The 23,944-nt window shown below is 32.8% G+C and overlaps 1 protein-coding gene across 2 annotated transcripts in view; it reads right to left on the minus strand.

Moving 5' to 3' along the window:
• LOC125071746 (flotillin-2) overlaps positions 1–23,944 on the minus strand; it is a 251,237-nt gene that overhangs the window by 25,803 nt on the left and 201,490 nt on the right. Inside the window, exons 2-3 of one of the 2 annotated variants that reach the window (XM_047682104.1) lie at positions 22,219–22,313; positions 21,491–21,692 (exon numbers count right to left, since the gene is read on the minus strand). In XM_047682104.1, coding sequence (XP_047538060.1) covers positions 21,491–21,692; positions 22,219–22,313 — 297 coding nt within the window. Of the gene's footprint in view, positions 1–8,457; positions 8,726–21,490; positions 21,693–22,218; positions 22,314–23,944 lie in introns of those variants that run through there. The other variant, XM_047682105.1, reaches the window with a different exon arrangement.

Raw genomic sequence — 23,944 nt, forward strand, 5'->3', positions numbered from 1 at the left:
AGATAAAAAATAATATCATAACAAATGATAAACAAATGATATTTATATAATAATTATCACTTAATACAAACATAAAGCGATATATGTCAAAACTGCATTCAAGTATTGGATATTTAAAAATAACTTTTTAATTTTTATCTCATGTCATTTATCATTTATTCATAACATTTTTTTTTGTTTTTGTTTTGGAAGTTATGTGTATTGACGGCTGTTCTTTGATCAGTATATTGTTTGGGATAAGAATAACGTTACACTTATGGAATATTAAATTCAGATCTTGGTTCTATTCTAAAACTCCTTACGAAATGTCCTTTATGTGGATAGGCGTAGTTGAATAAGCCTCGACGCCCGGGACTTAAAAGATAAGTGAATCTGGGGCCGTGAAAGCGTGAGGACGGGCGTTACTTGTCCGATTTTAGACGGCCCTGGCGAGCCGGGGTGGCTTCGTACTACGCACTAGTAAGGAGTGCGGGGGGCGGGATTACCTAAACCGTCTGAGAAGAGCTCCACCGAACCACGAGCGGAGCACATTACGGCAAGAGCCTTCGTACCATAGCAGCCAATTGAAACAGTGAGTTAGAATCCCACATAGCCCGGTTTCCCCCCAGGGGTTTCTGATGGTTTCCACTGCATGAAAAAGGCGTAATTGAATGAGATAGAAATATTAATACTTAACTAGCAAACTCAAAGCAGACATTAGCACACCTGTGTATATATGCCAATACTCATTTATTGCAACGTCACCTGGCGACGAGTTGCAATAAAGTGGACATTATAACAATATTAAAAAAAATACATCTTCAACTTTCAAGGTGACCGGGCAAACGGTGTCGAAGTCTATTAATCTCAATTATATATACGAACATCATTTTTTTATATAAATATATACAACGTTTTATAGAAGACGAAGTATAAGCTCCTTACAGGCATACAGACGGGCGATGTATTTAATTTTATATATATTCAACGAACATGTTATCCATCGTTAGCACTTAGTTACGAAATTATTTTACTAAGCAATATATTTTGTACTAAAGACATCTCCATAGGCTATTGTTCTCGCTCAATTTCCTCGGCAACGGCCTGCAAGTCGTTGAGATAGCGAGGTAATGTTCTGTAACGTAGAATCCGAGGATAAAATTCTAGAAAAAATCTTTCACAACGGTATTCTGAACTAGCTAACGCGCGGAATGCATATTTAAGTGTTTTGGTTGAAACTGTGCAAAGTTACAACTCAATCGGATGCATGTTTTAGAAGCAAATGCAACGCAAATGAAGAAACTATAACTTGAGTACAGAAATAGATGACTTTATCTTAATTAAAACTACTTTTCAACAATTATTACCGATATATAATGACGCTGCAGTCATTTTTTTTATTACATATACTATTTGAATCGTTTTTAATGTAATAAAATGGTTTTACTGTATTTCAGATAAACCAACAAAAAAGGAACGACAACGTAGCGTTGCACCGAAATTTAACAAAGGCGTTATGATATATTTTTTGTTGGTATTCCGTCCTACCTGGGGCGTAAAACGGTCAGCGTTTTTAATTTGTTTTAGGGCTCAGTCAACACCGTCTATTGTCAACAAAAAAATCTGTTAGCAAAGTTAGATTTAGTAATATTTCATTGATAATAATTGATAGCTATCTAACGGAGTGGTGATTACGGCTCAATAACAGAAGCAGCAGTTATCGGTTTCCATAGATTCTTAAAAGACCAATAGACTACCAATATAGGATTTACGAGGAAGGAGTAAGATTTAAATTATTGCATATAAATTAAACTCAACAGCTGAGCCCGTGGGAGTACAAATGTAGACAGCTGAAATATCTTACAATTCATATAATCATATTAAGAGTACGTTAGTCCAAATCCGTACGTGACCGGCCGAAAGTCACATTCAACTATTCGCTCATTCCCAAACATCGTAGTCTTAGTCGTACATATCATTTTATTTGAATGAAATTGTGAATGGTGTATTAAATTGATGAATAAGTGTTCCAGACGGAATTAGAATGATTAATATTAACATTAAAATGCATGCAACATTTCATATGTGTATTGAGCCAACATTTACAGCCAAGATTGGTTTACAGAAACCAATTTTTATAATTGCATCCGGTAAATGTTATGTTATGTTAATATTATATTAATGTTAATTTATGCTCGATTAAGAATAATTGAGCATAAATTAACATTACTAAGAAAGTATCAAAATTCAAAATATACTCATGATAATTCACAGTTTGAACCCACTATCCTCGGTTAAGATTCACATATATTAACCACTTAGCCATCACGACACATGATTTAAATTGACTTTAAAATCGTTTACGTAAATAGCCCTCGTTTTTGGTGTAACTTAGTCTTTAAATTAAAAGTTATCTCGGTCGCATAAATGCGTTGACGTACAGTTTACCTAACCTCCAGTTAAGTTGCTTGTGAAGGTCATGGTCGCGCTCGTTTCAAGTTCAGGGCATAAACTTAGATAACAATAATTACGTTATGTAAATAACTTTATTTAGTTTTTAGTAATATTATTTTCAAGTTAATCAGACAGACGTAGTGTTGTAAAACACGACGATATCGATTCTACACAATCGTTATCATTATAATATTATTTATAACGCGTTCAAGCAAACTACGCCCTTATATTTAACTAAATACATCGAGCAGTTTCGCTTACGTTTAACATTACTTAGTCCTTCGTTCATTTGATGATAATTAGACTAAAACCGTCCTCAAAAATTGGGCTATCGAATAAATAAATACTTTTTTCACATCCAACTAGTACGAACTACAACAGATAGCGTTCAAATAAGAAAACCTCTCCAGAATTATCTTAGTATAGATATATTATATTAGGCAAATATTTCAGAACAAAATATAATTAATTTTTTATCAAGTAACTATAATTGTTTAGGTATTAAAACTTTAAGTGTCAATAGCGCAATGGTTTACGGGCCTAGCGATGTAAAAAGTCGTAGGATCGATCCTGACTCCTTGAGCTATTGTCCTTTCGACTCCTAACACAAGTGACAAGTATAAAAAGAAGGGTAAATATAGGAATATTAGTAATTCATTAATTACTTAGGCGCATTGTTACAATTCTTTTATAAAAAAAAAAAACTTTTTTTTTAAGAGGACAAAAGATACAAATAGCATATTTATAAAAGACAAAACGTAAGTAAGGGGTCAAAACCCTCTCGTATTTACATACATATCAAATAATGGTCTCCGCTTTACCTCTGAATGTTGACATTCGTTCTTGACAAAATAAAAAGGTTTTTCTTTTAGGATATAAAAAAGACAGACGACCCGACTATTGAGAACTCAGCAAATATACATTTCTTGGTAATCTTTAGCGTCATTAAGCTGTACAAATACATCTCCAGCCTTGGCATTAAAAATTATAGGAAATTTAAAAAACAGGTCTTCATTTAAACCACATATTAAGACTTTCGTCGAGTATTGTATACACCGGTTTTCATGGGTACGCCACTCCGAGGTCCCGGGTTCGATTCTCGGCCGAGTCGATGTAGAAAAAAAAGGTTATTAGTTTTCTATGTTGTCTTGAGTCTGGGTGTTTGTGATATCGTCGTTACTTCTGATTTTCCATAACACAAGTGCTTTATCTAGTTACATTGGGATCAAAGTAATGTATGTGATGTTGTCCAATATTTATTTAATTATTTACTAGTTATAACGCCGCCAGATGCATAATATAACCTCAATCGATTGTATGAGACGGGTGTAAAATTCAGTTGTAAATTTAACGGACACCTTTAACGGTAGCTAGGAGCTTAGAAAAAGGTAAATAACTGCGAAAAATTGCAAAAGAGGCCATAAAGAGCAGTTACATTTAGTAAGGAGTCTTTCTAATAATAAATAATAAAAAAATATATATTTAAAATATTATAGAAGCACCGACTGCAAATCTATATCCATGCATACCCATAAACTATTATCTGAGACCAGTGCAACGAGCTCAAACACGATACCTCTGCAGTAAGTTGGTGAGAAGTTGATCATCCAACCGATTTAGTTGATTCTGCAGCGTAAGGTCTGGGTAACTATGTTTGAAATGTTAATGTTAAAGTTAATTTCCTTTCAACAACTTGGAGAGACATTATAATATCCAAAAACGAAACAGATTCTCTTTTTTCATAGCTCACAACAAAAACCCTAAATCCTAATCTATTCATCCGTTTCGAAACTACGATGCCACACACAAACACACAAATACACACGTCGCACGCTTCTTTTTGCTTCGGAGGTTAAAGCCAGCAGCGATTGTAATCAAAGTTGCTTATAGAGCTATTTACGTTTGCTTTGAAAAGTCTTCCCATCTGATATTTCATAGAATAATAGCAATACTTTCCGCTTTTGTATTCTGATTTATGAAGTCAGTGAGCGAATAGGAATACTACAACAATTATAATTGTCGTTCATCTGATTTTTGAAAAAGTATATCTAATAATTATATATGAAAATAAAACATATATTTAAGAAATTAATTGAAAATATGATTAATACAAATTAAGTTTTATTACAAACATAGCTCGATGTTGAGATTTATAGCTACTAATTTCGCTCTCGTGGCTACGACCGCTGCGACTATGAAAGAGGAGGGGGATGGGGGGGGGGGGTACGTGTCGTAGGTGTTATTTAAAAAAAAAGTAGCTTGTGTGTTATAACGATTCCTGGTATAGATCTTTCCCTCCGCGTAAAATTACTATCGGCGTGCATTAGTATGAGTGAGTAACGTTGGAGCATACAAGATATCTATTATCTATATATATATATATATATATAGTGTGCGTGAGACGACATTGAAGACAGCAAAATAATACAAACTAGATTATATTTATAAAGAACGAATTAATTAAACGCGGCGTCATAATTAAAGTGAAGTACTTGCTATAAAGCTCAACGTCAATATATATGTTTTGACCAGCTATAACATATTTGAATTTTTGTATTGATCGATTTATTATTCGACAACAAAGTTCCATGTAACAATACGAAAATAGTCAACGTAAATATTGCCGCATGGTACAGTAGCTATTTCAATCCAGTGATGTTTGAGCATTTTAGTCCAGAAACAATACAGAAATACAATTAACATGTTTATTTATTGTTACGAAAATTCTTGTTACCTATTTATACATTCAAAATTTGTTTTCTTCTTCACAGCTCACGAGCTAAATTACGATCCACTATAGATACTAGCACTGCAAGTTCCAAAATCAAAACATTCTTTATTTATGTAGGCTCATAAAAGTACTTTTGAATGTTTTGAATCGAGTTCAATGTAAAGCTACCCGTTCGGAAAGTAGATTCACCAGAAGAACTGGCAGGAAACTCAGTTACTCTTTTACCTATTACTATATTCAAAAAATCTTTTGCATACGGATACTAAAATTTTATATTCTAGTATGTATCATCATTATAAATTTATTTTTGTACCCGTTATTCGGAGCCATATGAACCTACTTGGCGGTAGGGCTTTGTGCAAGCCCGACTGGATAGGTACCACCCAATCACTTAGTATCGTTGTTTTCCGGTTTGAAGGGTGAGTGTGCCAGTACAACTACAGGCACAAGTACCCAAGGTGGGTGACGCATTGGTGATGTAAGGCACGGGTAATATTTCTTTCAGCGTCAATATATATAGTCGATAGAGACTACTACCCATCAGATTGCCGATATACCGCGTACATTATTATTAAAAAAATAAAAATAAACAAGTATAGGGAACTTCGGGATGATGCCATATTACAACTGTCTAATTCGACTATCCGTAAGCAAACTAAGCGTTTTTTGAATATAGTAACCAGATAAGTAAAACATTCCATTCTACGACAATGTGTCGCAAACTATGGGATCTATGGGATACTATATTTTATGCCATCGTGCTTGTGATACAATAACTATCATAGTAGTTCTTTCGTAGTATATACTTATATTTTTTACATATTAAAACCGCTGGAGACACATTGCGTTTAAACAGTTTATGCAAATACGGTAACACGCAAACGCATTTCATTACCACCATATAAATACATATTAATTCATTTTTTTTACTGCTACAGCTAAACTCAAATGTTATAAGATAAGTTTTTATATTTATATTTGTGGGCGTTCGCGCAGCTCTAATCACCTAATCAAAAAACTATGTGTGTCTACGGCGCTGTCCAGTTTTTTAACCTTAGAGGTGGAATTATTTATATATAGAAGCGTCCAAAAAATTAAATATAACAAAACTAATGCCCAAAGTTTCCACATATAATCTATTCCTGGTAACTTTTTTTTTAAATTTATATTGGATCTCTAATTTATTTAAATCGATTCACAATAGGCGAAGATATCGACTAATAGCGTCAATAACGCAATGGTTTACGAGGTCCCTAGCGATGTAAAAAGTCACAAGTTCGATCCGTGTTAGCTATTGGGCTAATAAATAATAATATAATTGGCTTAAACTTGTGCTAGAAATGGGGTCACCATTTCTAGCACAAGTTTTAGGCTTGGAGTAATAAATTGGAATATTAGTTTCCTTAAAAATTGGGAATTACTTTAAGCTTTTAAAAAAGTATAAACAGAAAAAGTCACAAAACCACTAAGGAGACTTCAATTAGTTATTAAAAATAATCTCATTAGTAAAGCCTGTTACTTTGATTGCATCTCGTGTAGAAATTAACCAATTGCATGTAATTTATACAAAGTGTCTTTTAAAAGCAGTTACTCTACTAAATTTATCGCCGGTTCTTCTCGGTAGAATCCACATTCCGCAACATCGGTAGCGTTTGACGTTACAAAGGTACTTTTAAATGTTTATTTGAATAAAATTATTTTGATTTGAATTAAATATCCAAGTCACTAAAGAGGTCCAACTTAGCAAATCCATTTTTCGTTACAAATATATGTATATATATTATGACTTTACATGTTTGCTATTTTAAGTAAATAAATGGTTACAATCTGGTAGGAAGCCAGCGAAATTAGGTGTTAATTTATTATATATTAAATATCAGATTGAAAAATATGGTCGAAATAAATTTAATTTATTAAAAAAGACTTTTGTTTATCTAAAATTTGGCGATAAAAATTAATAATTAAATTTATCAGTTAGTTTCGTTTCGTTTCGTTTCGTTATTTAAATTTTTTTTTTATCTAACATTAATGCGGACATTTTTAATAAGTTATTATCGACGTATTATTTATACAAATATTATAAAGCTAATTAGGTAGTTCGTTCGTTCATTTGTATGAACGGTTGTTGTGCTTTTTAATAGGTACTAAATACTAATATTGTATAGCTGAAGAGTTTGTCAGTATTTCGGGAAGTACTAATTACAAGATCTACCGTCCATTCGATTGGAACAATATTTTTGCGTTAGATAGTCTATTAATTACCCCAAAGGCAGATAAGTTTTTAGGCAAGTTTTACGCAGATAAATCCACGCAGATAAGCCTGTGTATGCAATTGAAAAATACCGAAAAAAAATATGAAATTTATATTACATATAGAACGAATTCCAAGTGGTCAGGTTAGAGACATAACTGTCTTGAAGTGTTAGTCTAAAAATCATTTTATATCTTTCGAATTCACCTGAAATAAATCATTTTAAAAATGAACAATAAACTTAAAATAAATCACTGAAACAGTTTAAGTATCACTACCAAGTTTGAGTTTGATTACATGTACATAAAAATCCAAAGAGGGCTGTTAAGGTTTGGCTTGAGATCGTGAGAGCGACCGAAGTGTTTTTCCAAATCTTTCCACGAACCACTTGAATAAATTATACTATAGATATTTTTAACCCAAGTCCGTTTTGCCGTATTTGTGTATTTTTTAGGGTTCCGTAGCCTAATAGCCTAAAACGGAACCCTTATAGATTCGTTATGTCTGTCTGTCTGTCCGTCCATATATGTCACAGCCACTTTTTTCCGAAACTATATATGAACTATACTGTTGAAACTTGGTAAATATAAATTGTTACTTGCTGCTACGGAACCCTCCATGGGCGAGTCCGACTCGCACTTGGCCGCTTTTTATTTCATAAATTTGAATAAAATTTAAGTTTTTAACGAAAATATAAAGAATTAGTTTTAATCTAATACTAGATACTTGCCCGGCTTTGCACAGATAGAATAACTAAATAAGTGTCATCGATATTTAAGAAAAACATATCATATATATTGATTCTTTTTTTTGGCCAGGAACGTTCACGTACCTACACAGAACAATTCACCAAACTTTTATCAAAATCAGACGAATGGTTTAGAAATGCATCGAAGACAAATTAAACATTTTTTTGCAGTTAAACTAAAGATATCAAAAAGACTTCGTTCCAAATAGAAAGAAAATTTCAGTTAAATACAATACAAACGTAACATTTCAATTACATTTTTTTTAAAAAAACACAATTATCTAAGCAGCTTACCTTTTAACAATAACATAAGTAGCGCCAACTGTCAAGCCAAGCTTAAAAGCGCTCATCCATATCAGCGACATCGCGTCTAATAAACGAAAAAAATAAAACTAAATCGAATAACGCACTATTGTACAAACACTTTCATCACAACACTAAAAAACGAAACGCTATTATTCCACAGATAAAATTTTCCGATTCTTAATTTGAGAACCAAACGCAAACTTATTTTTTTTAATTTTTAAATTTTTGTTTCAGTAAAAACAAAACGCTTTTAAAGGTGATAAATTGTATTTGTAAACTGTAACGGGCAAACGGTTCCGAGCGAATGATTCAGTCGCATGGTCCTTACGACAAAACCGATTCCCCCGCTACCAGTTAAAGGTGTTTCTTGTTCTTTATATTTAGTGATGCAATACATTGCAATTTTTATTTTTTAATTTAAACGTATGCTATAAATAATCTAATTGAACTATTGTTTACAGAGCTGTCGGGTAATTATTGGTTTAAGCTATTATCACATAATACCTATACACATACATACCTACCTATATTTTTAATATTTTACATATTTGGTGTGGAAATATTTAAAAGATATTTTTTTGTTTGAATGTCACTGTCCGTCTATTTGTTACAACATTATTAAGCCACTGAATTGACCGTAAACATTTCAATACGAGATATGGAATCTGTATAAAAACATAGATTGATCGCGTTTTTGGGAAAATATCCAACGGATAAAATTATTAATAACAAAGACCGAATCGCGAAAATAACTATTATAATAGTATAACATTTGTAATAATACTGATAATTAATAATTATTAATTGTTATAATTTCAGATTGAATAAACATTTTGATTTACGAATTTGATTGATTTGTAAATCAGCTTTTTATTAACTTAAAATGTTATGTTATGTAATAAAATATGAAATAATTTAAGGAGAGTGGATCACGATTCGTTACAGTGATAAAAAGCTTGACATCACTAACTTCTAAAATGGATATTGAAAAGCGCTTGCAAATCTTCAATTAAACTTGCCTCATCAAGTATGTTTTGATTTTGATTTAACACAGGTGTACAGAATTATATGGTGATCGAATTGGTGATCTGATACAAATATCTCTGAAATAATATAATATTTTAAGAATAAATCTCAAAAAAAAATTTACATCCAAAGTCGCAGGCGAATAGATAGTGACTTATAAATACATAATTACAAACGAGTATCAATAGTAATTTAAATAATTAAACATCACACAATAATTACTGTATACGTTCAAGTATACCTACTACCAATACCTATTACGTATCTGGAATATCCAGTTTTAAGCGACTGATGCTATGATTTTCTACGCTCTATATTTTGATAAAACGTTTGTATACACAAATTAACGAATAATAAAATTATAAAATATTTATTAAAGATGAAAATTTGTATTTATTGATAGAAGATGAAGACTTGGTATTTATTGATTATTATACTTTACTGACATACTAATAATTAAATTGGTGGAAAAGAGTAACTACTGAGTTTCTTGGCAGTTCTTCCCGGTAGAATCTACTTTTCGAACCGGGTGGTAGCTTTACATATAACTTAACTCTGTACATGGCGATATAAAAGTGCATTTATGAGCCTAATCAAATAAGTATATATATTCTTTTATAAGAATACTTAATTTATAATAAGTTTATATTACCAGTGGAGACTTGAATAATCGGCGAAAAGTGTCAATAATCGCGTGCTCGGCGGTAAGGAAAACATCGTGAGAAAACCTGCACATGCCTCATGAAAATCTGCCACGTGTATATCCACCGAGTGGTTGTAAATTATCTCATTATTTATGAGCCCACAAAAAAATTGATCAATACGTCGGTTGTACTCGCGTTGATAGGATGTTAGTCTTCTCTTAAAGTAGGGTTTTTTATGTGATATATAGGTGAACCGGCATATAAGCCACCTGATGTAAATAGTCAAAACCGACCATAGATATTGACGCTCTAAGAAATAATAACCAATCCTTACATCACCAACGCGCCACCAACCTTGGGAGCAAAGATGTTATGTCCCTTGTGCCTTGTAGTTACACTGGCTCAACCACCCTTCAAATCAGAACACTATTATACTAAGTATTGCTGTTTGGCGGTATATCTGAGAATATCTGATGAGTGGGTGGTACCTAGCGCTGAATTAACGAGCATTCCTAATACATATTATATCTAAGGAATAACTGTCAATTAATTATATTATTGGTTTTTAATTAAACATTCCGAAAATAGTCACAATAAGTTTGATAATAGTTGATAATGTAAAACTATTATCTTAATTATAACAAACCACAAAACAAGAATTATTAAAAATAAATTTGTCCAATATTTATATAATAGTTGTAAACAATCTATATTTACATTTTAACAAGCTGGAAATATTGTAGGTATGTTTCAAGACATGATCTCTAAAAGTACCAGTCCGATTTCAACAATGTTTTTGCGTGAGAAAGTCTGTTAATTGAACAAGGTAGTATATAGGTTTTTGTACCACTAAAAACTTGATACTTTCATAACTAACGGTTTATACATCCCAAGCAGTACCTTTTTAACCCTAAGGGCACGTAGAACGCGGCCCAAGGGCCGTGCGCCAAATTGTTGAATTGCTGAGGCCCAAGTTCATATATATTTTTTTAGATAAAAAATTGATTGATTCCAAGTACCGCCCTCGTACAAAGATAAATCTCGGACAGCGTATAAGCAAAATTTAATGTTATAAGTCTTTTTAATAATATAGGTACGCGGACGAGCAAATAAGCTATCCGATGTTAAGTGGTCACCACCGCCCATAGACAATGGCGCTATTAGAAATATTAACCATTACTTATATTGCCAATGCGCCACCAGCCTTGGGAACTAAGATGGGTTTAAACATTCATAACGATGGGATGAGAAGTAGTATTATAAGTTACTATAATACGAATTTACTTTCGTAAAATATTATCCAGTGCCATAAAAACCAAGATACAATAAAATCTTATTTTAATTATTTAAAATCTAATAATTTTTAATATATAAATACTTAGTGCTTAAAATTTCTAGAATCACCTTGACTCTAAAAAAAATGGTTGGAATGTTGGCAGTGTTTCCGCGCTGAACAGAAGTAATTACTTTCGGAAATGCAGACAAAACTTTAGACTTTGAATGCCAGATTTGGAATTAAGCCACTATTTAGTTTAGTTCAAACTAACTTATATTAAGAACTTTAACTATTCACTGTAAACTGTGTGTTTGGACGTTTTTTATGAAACTGAATATTGTCATGTTCAATATGATAAAAACAAAGAGTCATTGTATTTATCATTATAGACACACCGCAATTAATTGAACACTAGAATGTACGAATAGTCATTGGTCGTTTACCAGATTTTATCATAGATTACCGTCTACCTAAACTATGAGAGGGAGGGAATTGATGTTTTTCTGGCCGCCTGATGGTAAGAGTAAGAGAGTAAGAAATATTAACCATTTCTTACATAAACAATACGCCACCAACCTTGGGAGCTAAGATATTACGTCCCTTGATACACTGACTCACTCACCCTTTAAACCAGAACAACATTACTAAGTATTACTGTTTGGCGATGGAATATCTGATGGATGGTACCCATCCAGACGGGCTTGCCCAAAGCTTTGTGTTAACGTACAACAGTCCTGCACTATTGTATTAAAGCTACCCGTTCGGGCTTCGCTGGATAGATCAAGGGTCTACATAAAACTACGGAATCTATATAAATATGTAAGTTAACGCGGAACGCGCCAGTAAATCTTCCAGTATTATAACCTTCAACACCTTCAACACCTTGACACCTTCAACAATTATCGTATTATTTCAGCTAATTAACTCAAAACTTTAATGAATACACCTAAACCTTCTTCGTGAAGCACTTCGTCTATTGGTGATAACTCATTGAAAATACGTTTGATGGTTTATGAGTTTATTGCGGTCAGAGAGACAGACGGTGGGGGGAGGCATTAAGGCAGACTGTTTTACAATGTGTAGCAATTGGTCCTTCACCTTTTAACAATATTCACTCTGACCGATATCGGAAGGAAGTTCATTATTAATAACTAAGATTCAATTAGTAATTCTTGATGGAATACCTGTGGTTCTTTATATCACTGAGACAACAATAACTATATTACGTGTATTCAAGTATACAAGCTTCTTATTGAAGTATTTTTATACTAGTAAAGTTTATGGTTTTAGTATATTATATTTAATAATTTCAATCAAACGTATGTAGAATAAAAGCCACTGCGTATTTTATTAAAAATGTTGTTCAAAAATAAAATCGAGAATAATAAACAGTAATTACGATCTGACCTTGACGTTTCTTTGTGAGCCAATGAATATACAATAACAGTAATCTTTCTATAGTTAAATAGCACTAAAAATATACTTTCGTAACAAGTGCCTTCTACATGCTATGCAGTATCGTTTTAAGCCAAAGGGCATGTGGAACACGAGCCCAAGGCCCCGAGCCAGATTTTCGAAATCCAAAGTATGTTTTTACATTAAAAAGATATTGAATCCAAGTGCGATGCATAGTTGTTTGTTCAATTACCACCTGGGTTTAGAAACTTAAGGCTCTAAGATCAATCGTACAAACATAATTCAAAATATTAACACGGTTTATTCATTACCGATTTATAAATAAAATTAAAATAAAAAACTATTAATGTCTACAACAATGTTGTATTTATATCGAGTACCTACTTAGGGTAAAGTAATAGCTTGGATGTCCCATTGCTGGGCTAAGGCAATTCTATCATCCGTGAGTAAAACGAATCGTTTCTTGAATATGGTCATCGAACACTAGTATGATTGGAATGCTATTGGTTGCCTAGATAAGTACATATTTTTATGGATAAGCAATTATTATGGTATTTGTTTTAGAAATTTTACGCAGTTTCAGTTTATGGAATACGTGATACATATTCACAAATACAAAAAAATATTTGGTCAACAAAACGATATCGCTTCGCGAAAACACGGAACCAAGTGTAGTCTCACCTTTACAAATGCATCTTAATATGCTATCGTAAATATTATATATATTATAGGTATAGTTGCCAAGCATTGTATAAACACAATGTATGTAAATATAAATGAAATGAAATGTAAATATAAATGAATCCTACCAAACATTCAACTCCACAAAGTCTTACCGGAAGAAGGCATTCGTTTTTAAAGGGTTTCTTAAGGGATTATTCTAATTTAAAAACTTTTTAAGGGCATATTATTCTATGCATTATGCATAAATCGAAGAGAACCAGGCAACACTGAATTTCCATGTGCTTAATTTGTGTATATAATTCATCTCGTGCTTGGCGGTCACGAGGAAACTTGCCTGTGTCTAATTTCAATAAAATTCTGCCACATGTGTATCCACCGACCCGCATGAGAGCTCCAAACGTTCTCCTTATAATGAGAGGAAGCCTCAGCCCAGGAGTAGGACATCTACATGAATGAATGAAATGAAAGTATCTCTCACTTAAATGTATATTGAAGGTATCATAGTTAAAAAATAGATAAAATCAATTAGATTCTACTTAAATTGGACTAATGATACTAGGGGATTAGCCTCTGAGCAATGTTTAATCATTACTACTTACAAAAAAATAACATGTATCGCCTACAGAAGCGTACTAGCAAAAACTTATCGTAGTGATTCAATTTGAAGAAAAAAGAATGTCAAATTAATTATTGCTAATCAATGCAGACAGCAATGTGTTTGTGTGTATTTTTTGTTATATAATCCACTCTATAGAACAAGAAAGTCATGTTCCTACAAACAAGACAAGATGTGTGGTTGTGTGTGTTTTGTGTAAAATGATCCGCTCTACAGAGCAAGAAAGTCAAGCGTATTTTGTTAGGTCATGTTACACTTCCCGTTGTAATAGGTTAGTGTACACCGGGCTCCGTTCTCTAAGCCTACGTGATACAACTCACGTATCGAAGTACAATCGGAAAGGTAAAAGTAACATTAACCCATTTTACGCTTTAAAAAAGTAATTACTTTGATTGAATTTAAATCAAGAATACTTTTATGAGTACTTTAGAATCGTCAAGCGCTGCCATCGCTTAATCAATAACTGTCATCTTCTTGATAATTATACCAACATTCATAACAATTCAGAGAATTAAGCTTTAAAAGGTAACAGATAGAAAGATCCAAGATGGCCCAATGACCCAAGAACGCGCACATCTAAACCGATGATTGCGGGTTCAAACCCGGGCAAGCACCACTGAATTTTCATGTGCTTAATTTGTATTTTTAATTCATCTCGAGCTCGGCGGTGAAGGAAAACACCGTGAGAAAACCTGCATGTGTCTAATTTCAACGAAATACTTCCACGTGTGAATCCACCAAACCGCATTGGAGCAGCGTGGTGGAAAATGCTCCTAACCTTCTCCTTAAAGGGACAGAAGGGCTGAGCCCAGCAGTGAGAAATTTACAGGCTGTTACTATTATTATTATTATAGATAGAGATAAATAGTTACTTAGGCATTTATAATATTAGTAAGGATATATGAAATACAATGAATGCTAAAAATAAACTTAAAAACATCCTTGAAATTTCAAGAAGGCCTTTGTTATGTGTTGAGGCGCACTAAGAAAGCATTTGGATTTTAAGACGGAAAGAAAATGATGTTGTTTAATATGCAGCTTTATCTAAACGAAGAGTTTTTGGTATAATTATCTTTAGGGCGTCCGCAAAAACTTGCGCGGGTATGTACTTGCGTGTCTGAATTGAGAAATATTATACGTAGCATTAAGGGGCATAGGCGCGTGCGACGGGTTTTGCACGCTCGGCGGGTATGTTTAAAAATTCCCGGTTGTGCGAAACGAAGGGTCGAATAATTGATACGTCGTAAATAATCCTATAGCTACTATCTATCTTTTGTTTTTTAATCTTAGGTCGAAGTCTTTGGAATCGGAATACAGATTTTTATGGCACAGGTCCATTGTCTTCCTTTAAGGAATGAGTAGGCTAATAACGTCAACATAACGTCAAGTCAGATATTAGAAACGAGCATGCGTGGAATAGCACCCTTCTCCTCCCTGACAGTGCCCTAAGGCGAAATACATCACCACCAGAATCCCAAGAAAAGAAAATTCTGATCCCTCATTTGGATTCCCCTTTCTCAGCCGAGGGCTTGACAAGCTTAGTGAGTCCTGTAGATTTCGGATTTAATGTTTACCAAAAGTCATTTAGAAAGCCGTTTGGTTTTCTCTTTGTTTACTTGAAGTCTGGGCTTTACTCGAGTGTCAATAAACCGCATTGTCAGAGTGGAACTAACTTCAGTTGATTTTAGGTTAAGGAAATGTTTGCTTGAATATTAAATAATATTTCATTCCATTTCAAACATTTATCTTTAAGAAGTAATAATACGACATTTTTGCTTTTCCATATACGAGTTAATGACGTCACATAAACGATCAAAATAAAAACTATGCAACCATAAACTATAAAAAATTTTTTTTTTTTTGTTGGCATGGAAACAAAAGAGGTTCGACGATTAAAGCGCCACTTCGTATGCTTAGACAGCCTTGTCTTTTATATGGCAAAGCTGAACATTGTTTGCAGTTCATTAAAATGTTAATTTTTGCATAATTCTTCCGCACCAAGCTCATTCGCTATTTCGCTATCTTTAACCACCTATTTTATATCATAGCTCACAGATCTGCAAGTTTGTTTCTATCATCGATAGTTATATTGTCACAATACATTTCGCCTGGCCTAGTAAATTCGACCTCGACCTAAAAAACGCCTCGGAAATGACAGTTCAAAGTGTTAACAGACTGTGGTAGGACGGTAAAGCGTATTGTAAGTGTAGGGTAGGATCGGAAAACAAACTTACAGTCTTGGGGGTTTAGTAAATTTAAAAAGAGAGCTGATTGGATATTATTAAATAATCGTATGTTACGAATATTATTTTAACATTAGACCTTCATTTATAAAAAGTAACTAGGTACGTACATAATATAAATTATCGATAAAGTAAATAGTAAAATCTATGTCGAGACTAAGCAGACTCTACAGAGAATTAACACTTAAAAATAAATCAATCGATGTGTTTGCAGATTAATTAGGAATATTTAAAAATAAATAATTGAAATCATTTGTTTGTGCAAAAACGCTTAAATTCTATTATTTTATATTATTTTTGTATTATAAATATTATATAAAATAATTATATCAAAAAGATAAGAGACTTATTCGTGGCTTAATCAAACAAAGCAGGAACTGTGTAACCTGTCTCTGTAATGCTGTCTAGATAATCTTAAGTTCATAATACACTCAGTATGAACAGAATTTTTAATCGATTTGCTTTATACGTTTAAGTAGAAGCACCCGATAGATAGATATACACGACTAGGATGAAGGTATTCATGATTGAGAACTATTTGTAAAGATAACTTCACACGTGTGCGACCCTGACACTACAACACCCTTGTTTATTGAGCTTGTTCCTACAACAATATTGTTTTTTCGAGGCTACAGTAACACTGTACCACGACGTTGCCATCGTTTAACTTTTACGTTCACTTCAAAAACTAAGCTATAATTTGACACGGTGTATGTTTACAATATACTAGGGGGATAAAGTCAAGTCACACTGATGTATATTTTGTTTGTCGAAAATACCAAATTGTATGGTATGTAAATGATAAATGTATTCGATTAACCACGTGATCAGCAATTGGCATACTGTCTGATAGGATGGGTGGGGTACGTGCATAGTCTTATCTTCAATCTCCACTCCTCAGTTAAACAAAGCTTACTTGAGAGAATATAGAAATGTTAGGAATTACTCAAAATTAGCAATATTTAGTTAATTTTACTCAAAGAAAAAACTGTGCCAGTAATCATATTGCTTAATATTATTTTTTTATATAAAAAAGTAACAGATTGCAAATCGTAGGTCTTCATCTCTTAAGAAGTTCTACGGCTTGAATATCAATAGACCAAGTTGGCGGTATAATTAAGTAAGGAAATATTGAAAAGCTTACCCTTGTTCTTTGAAATGGTTCATTCTAATAGGCAACTTAATATTTTCAAATCGAAGTAGAAGTTCCTGAGATTGACGCATTCAAAGAAACAGAGAAACTGAGCTTTATCTCGTCTATGGATTGTATATTCCATAATTTGAACTGAAATAAGAGCTGAAGGGCTGACCAATTACATCATGAGCAGTGCCGACTTACATCTTTGCTTTTATCGCTGAATAAATCTTGATCAGTATTTTATACTGATATCTAACGCATGTGATAAAAAGCGTTAGATTTCAGCCAAAGCTGACATATTATATAATAATAGTAATAACCTTAATATATATATATATATGTATATATGTATATATGTATATATGTATGTGTGTCTTGACAGATAAATCCAAAAACTTTTTAATAGCCCGACACCGCGTTTGAATCTAGAACGTCAGGAACTGCGGCCTTAAAAACTCTCTAGATCAACCAACTAATAATATTTCTATGCAGATTATGATGTGGAAGCGGTTGCACAATGCAATAATTTTACTCGGCCTTGTTATATAGGAAGTTCAATTACACGCGAAAGGCGATTCGGATCAATGACCGGCTTTAGGTCAAGTGCGTCGACTTTTCGGCCAACGTTTTCCAGGCCACAGTCAAGATTACAGACACGACAGAGTGTGGCTGTAGACCGTTATCAGCTGACGAATTAGATCAAGTGTATCAATATAAAATTAAACACACAAACGACACAATGTCAAGATAATTAAATAACGATATTAATCATAAAATAATTATATTAAAACTATCTCAACTACGCATTAGAAAAGTTTGTACCATTAAATTTACTACATTTTGAACTTATTTATTTATTTGAGATATTTATTTTTCATAATTTATTTTATTTTCTATGATGGTGAACTGGCGAATGTTGAGTGGTCACAATTGCCCTTGAAATTGGCATTTTAAGAAATATTAACCCTTCCTTATTTCGCCAATCCGCCACCAGCCTTGCTAACTAAGATGTTATGTCCCTTGTGAGTTGACTTACGCTTACTCATCCTGCAAATTGACAATTATAATTTTACGATACACTTTTATTTATTAATTGTATCGCTTATAAATTATTATAAATAATCATTACGTATAATCTTATGAGTTTTATTTTTTTATTTAAGCGAATATTGTGAACGAAAATATTTTACCAAACCATGCGCTTGCCGTTTTACGCGCATAAACATATAATAATAAATATTCTTAAAACCTAACAAATATCAACGGAAGCAAAACAACGCTTCTTATCCTATCACGAGAGAATACCGAAACATGAAAATCGTTTTACCGATTATTAGGACTTATACTTAAAGGGTAAACTTTTGATAGACTCAATATATCTTGATGTTTATTACATCAAAGACAAAAAATCCAGTTATTTACATATTAAAATTTTCACGTTTGAATTTAAATCCGGGCAAACAGACATACATTTGTTATTTTTTCTTTACGTCGAGTTATTTACCTTCTATTTATTTGAATGGCTGTGGCAAACAAAGACGGAGCACAACGACAGGCTTTTACTTACAAATTAACATGATTATGAATAAGTTCGGTCTTATAACAATGGCTACACAAACAGATCCATGTAGAACGTGACCCAGATACGACGGAAGTGTGGACGTAGACGTTTACGTGGTTTTGTTTCAATCGTATGGATATACTAGATACAAGGTAACGATCCAAGAACGACACAAATAAAACTTAACAAAATAATCCAGGTCTGTATTTTATTCACTTGTTATGTACGAACAGGAATATAATTGAATATCTTAGTTTTTATCTATAAAATAGTTAGTAAGTAATAGTGATTTAGCCCGGCTTCGCTTGTATATGATTTATTAATAAAAAATATTCAGGAATAACGTAGCTATTTACTAGTGAACACATTATCAGAATCGGATCATTAGTTCCGGAGACTGACTCCAAAATACATTAATATAGAATTATTAATTTCAATTCAAATTTAACTTAAAGTCATATAAATTAATATCGCTTTATAATGTATACACTGCAACAAAAAACATTAAAGATAATTTAGATTGAAGAGAAAATAATATTAGTATAGATTTAGGAATGATTAGTTACGCAAGATTGTATCGTCTCTCAAGTGAGAAATTAGACTACAACTTAAGAACGTTTATAAGTAAAGCCGTTTGACTATTAGACATTTTCAAGCAAATTCAAGACCGTCCGTTTCAAATTTATTATCTCGTTAATCGCATAATTTACAAGCCTATGTACTTATCCAGTCTGTGGGCTATTTTAATGTCAAAATTCATAACGATCATTTCAGTGGCTTTGACGTGACGAGGTAACAAACAGACAGGGAAATAGGTCACGTGGTGGTAAGTAGTCACATAGGTATTGATAACCTTGGGAACTAAGGTATTATGTCCCTTGTGTCTGTAGTTACACTGATAAGCTTATCTTTCAAACCGGAGCACAACAATACTGATTATAACAGTTTAAATTTAAAGGTAACTTGCGATAAGTGTAGATGGGCTAAGGGCTTACACGAAAATCTACAACCGAGTACCTAATTGATTAATCATTGATGTATATGTACGTAAAAATGTTTAATATTGTGATTTATAAATTCTGAGTAAAAATATAATGAATATTAAGAAACCAATGTATCCCAAGACACGACACACATGACGTATTAGAAAAAATGAATGAAAGAAATAAAATAAAAAATGCATATTACAAATATAAAAAACAGTAAAATTGTCTATGTCTAAATGTCAGTCATCTATTATATTTGACAGTACGCCAGAAGGCTATGATAGAGTAGGTTCCATGCCAGAAGATTGTAAAAATAATAATAACTTTATAATAGTTAAATAGGACAATAATCAAGGAATACCTCAAGATATCCCTATTATTGACAAATGGCCAGTGAGGATGATTTTTTTTATTTCCAAGCAAAACTGTTGACAGACGTTGTGCTGCTCGACCATGTGTTACAATGTTCCTACGATACTAAAACCTTCTTCAAAACTACCTCTTTTTGTCTAAGTTTTATGTATACAGGATAGTTAGCTTTTTAGTTGGTCATTACAAAACAAACGTCTCCTAATGAATACATGATTTCTTAACATATATATACGTTTATGTAATAATAGTCGTCGCCTTGGATTTCTTTCGCGTTTTAGGGGATGTCTTTAGGTGTTAGGTATAAAAAAAGAATATATCTAGCTTGCTCCATTCCGAATTACATCGAATTCAGTTGAGTGGTTTGTCCGGAGAGACAGACAGACATTCGCATTTCTATTATTAATATCGATAAATGCATACTCCATAAGTGAACAATAAAAACAGTCGTTCCGAAATCGTTGGACGTAAATTCAACCCTATACAAAAGTTTTTAATGAAAATAAAGTAACTGAAAACTATTTTTGTATTTTTTCTGTTGCCATAACTTAAAAAAACAAATATTATTGATTATATTTAAATTGGAAATTAGCGCCATACTACAACTAGCGCCATCTATGCGAACTCGCATAAAAAGCTGAGAACGTTTGGTTTTAAAGAACTGACTGGCTTCGTTAGTAATCCTATGTAGAAATAGATGGCGTGGATTACATATTCTATATGCTATTTATTTGTGAATATACCAGCGACCAGCCCCGGCTTCGCTCGGGTACAATTTATTATAAAGAAAATTATATGGTATAAACATAATTTATGCTAATTACATAAAAGAAAAGAAATTACCAGTGTTTTTTTTTATTTCGATCAATAGTGCTGGAGTTTATCACCAACATATCGCTAGCAAACAAAATTACCTCTTTATAATATCAGTATAGATTATATTCATAATTTAAATTTAACTCTTTTGTAACTCATTATTTTTTTGTGTATGCACTGTAAAAAAATTAAACACCCTGTAGAGCGAAGAGAATCCTTCTAAAAAAGTAGACACTAATCACTTACCCAATATTGCACGCAGATGACCTTCTAAAGTTTGCAGCACAGTCATCTTGATCTCTTTAACGGACTTCCCAAGGAACTGTTCGCAGGCCGTTGTTAGCAACTCATCTTCGTTCATGATCTTACACTGAGCGACTCCGGTGACCGTTAACGGAACTCCTTGTGCAGTTTCCACATACTCGCACATTGGATTTAATGTCATAACCTGGAAATTTATTAACGTTCTTAATTCAAAACGAAAATTTATTAACGATTTAAATTAAAACAAATATTATCTCAAAAAGAAAAGATTTGCGTTGGTTGCTAGGTGACATATTACTTGTGTATTAGAATATGTTTTATTATACAACTAATCTAGCTTCAATGAATTTTTTTTTTTATGGAATTGGTTGGCGGACGAGCATATGGGCCACCTGATGGTAAGTGGTCACCACCGCCCATAGACAAAGGCACTGTAAGAAATATTAACCATTCCTTACATCACCTATGCGCCACCAACCTTGGGAACTAAGATGTTAAGTCCCTTGTGCCTGTGATTACACTGGCTCACTCACCCTTCTAACCGGAACACAACAATACAGTGTACTGTTATTTGGCGGTAGAATATCTGATGAGTGGGTGGTACCTACCCAGACGGGCTTGCACAAAGCCCTACCACCAAGTAAAATGAGAATCAAATTAGAGTTTAATAAAAATATGTAATGTAAATGTTTGAAACCAAAATGACTGACCTCAAGAGATATACGCTGTACATCAGTGACAAGCCACCAAGCCCACGCAAATCCCCCTACTATCGTTCGCTTCTGAGTAGACCCGAAACAGCCACCTGTAAGAAGGAAATTTAATTTAAATTTAACATCAACAAAATCATTTTCTGTGTGTTAAACATTTCATTCACTCGCCCGTAATAGGCTGTCAGTTCCCTTTGGTTAAAATACGTAAATCTTAAACAATTCTGATGAAATCAGGTACTCATTATAATGCTTTTCATGCTGGACGGTGAAAGAAAACATCGTGAGATGAGAATCTGCCACGTTATCCACCAAACCGCATTGGACCAGCGTGGAAGAGTAAGCTCCAAAACTGCTTTTAAAGGGAAGACCAGCCTTTGCTCAGCAGTGGGACGTAAACAGTATGTAACTTACTTATATATTTTGTCTTAGGTATATTTGAATTTTAAACCTTGTAAATACGTATACTTATTCAAGGAAATTATGTTTGAGTGGGAATTAATTTTATTTGTACGTTTTTCGAACCGATTTCTAAAAACTCCTAATCATCCACACCATTTTTTAACCCTACCATACACACAAATCCACTTTTCGGTTCATAAGTAAGCAAAGTTAAGCAAACAAGTGCTCTAAATGTGAGTCCTGCATCAAAGGGACCGCTGAGCATGTGACCTGTCTGGGACCGCTTACTCACTGGTCACGTCATGTGCAACTCTGTTGTAAACTTCCACCCAATAATAAAGAAGACACGACAGAGTTTAAGCCCGAATATAAATAAAACACTCATTAATTTCAAGTTGCTTTTTGATATTATCAGATATGCAGAAACGTGAGGCAAATACATTTTTTAACTTTAAAATTTCCTGTTACCCACTTCTAAGTACTACTTCTACTTTTTATTACTATTGCACGTCCAAGTACATAAACATAGCTTTATATTAGGAATATATAAAGCTATGTATATATTATATTATGAGCACAACTTCAACAATCGTAAGAAATTACATCTAAGGGCATTAACCCAGGTTCACCGACGGGTTTTACCAACGGTTCGGGATCAACTTTGATTCGCTTTCTCTTAAATAAGAGATACTGCTATGACTCAACGTAGACGGAGTGAAAATCGAAGGAATAAAGAATACCTAACATACTTTAATCGTTGTATTTGGATCATTAAAAATATATTTGCACTTGCATTCAAAATAAACAAGAAAATACATAATAACTTTTAAATTACATTATAACTGTTGAAATTATTAATCAGGTGCAATTACGCATTTAAAATATATGTAGAGAATATATTTTAAATGCGAAATGAACTCTCTCTGTCTGTCTGTCTGTTGCTGTTTCACGGCCAAACAACTAAACCGAATTTGATAAAACTTGATATAAAGCAAGTTTGAATTCCAAGGAAGGATTCCTTATTAATACCTAACGACCAAAAACGAGAGCGAAGATAGGTGACGTCTAATATAACACAAATTAATAAAACATTTATAATTATACAATTTATACAATGACAGACACAATGTCTAGATTACTATTTATGTTATTAACAAACCGACAAATAGGAGAAAATTTATAAACCATTATATAAATTAGAAGCTGGCGATAAATTGTTTAACTTTCTCCGAAATCATCAATGTAGGGTTTGTACTAATAGAATGTTCTAGCAAATTAACAATAAATAATTTAAATTGTTTCAATTGAACTGAGGAAACTTATT

The sequence above is a fragment of the Vanessa atalanta genome, chromosome 20, assembly GCF_905147765.1.
Source record: "Vanessa atalanta chromosome 20, ilVanAtal1.2, whole genome shotgun sequence".
NCBI classification, from domain to species: Eukaryota; Metazoa; Arthropoda; class Insecta; order Lepidoptera; family Nymphalidae; genus Vanessa; species Vanessa atalanta.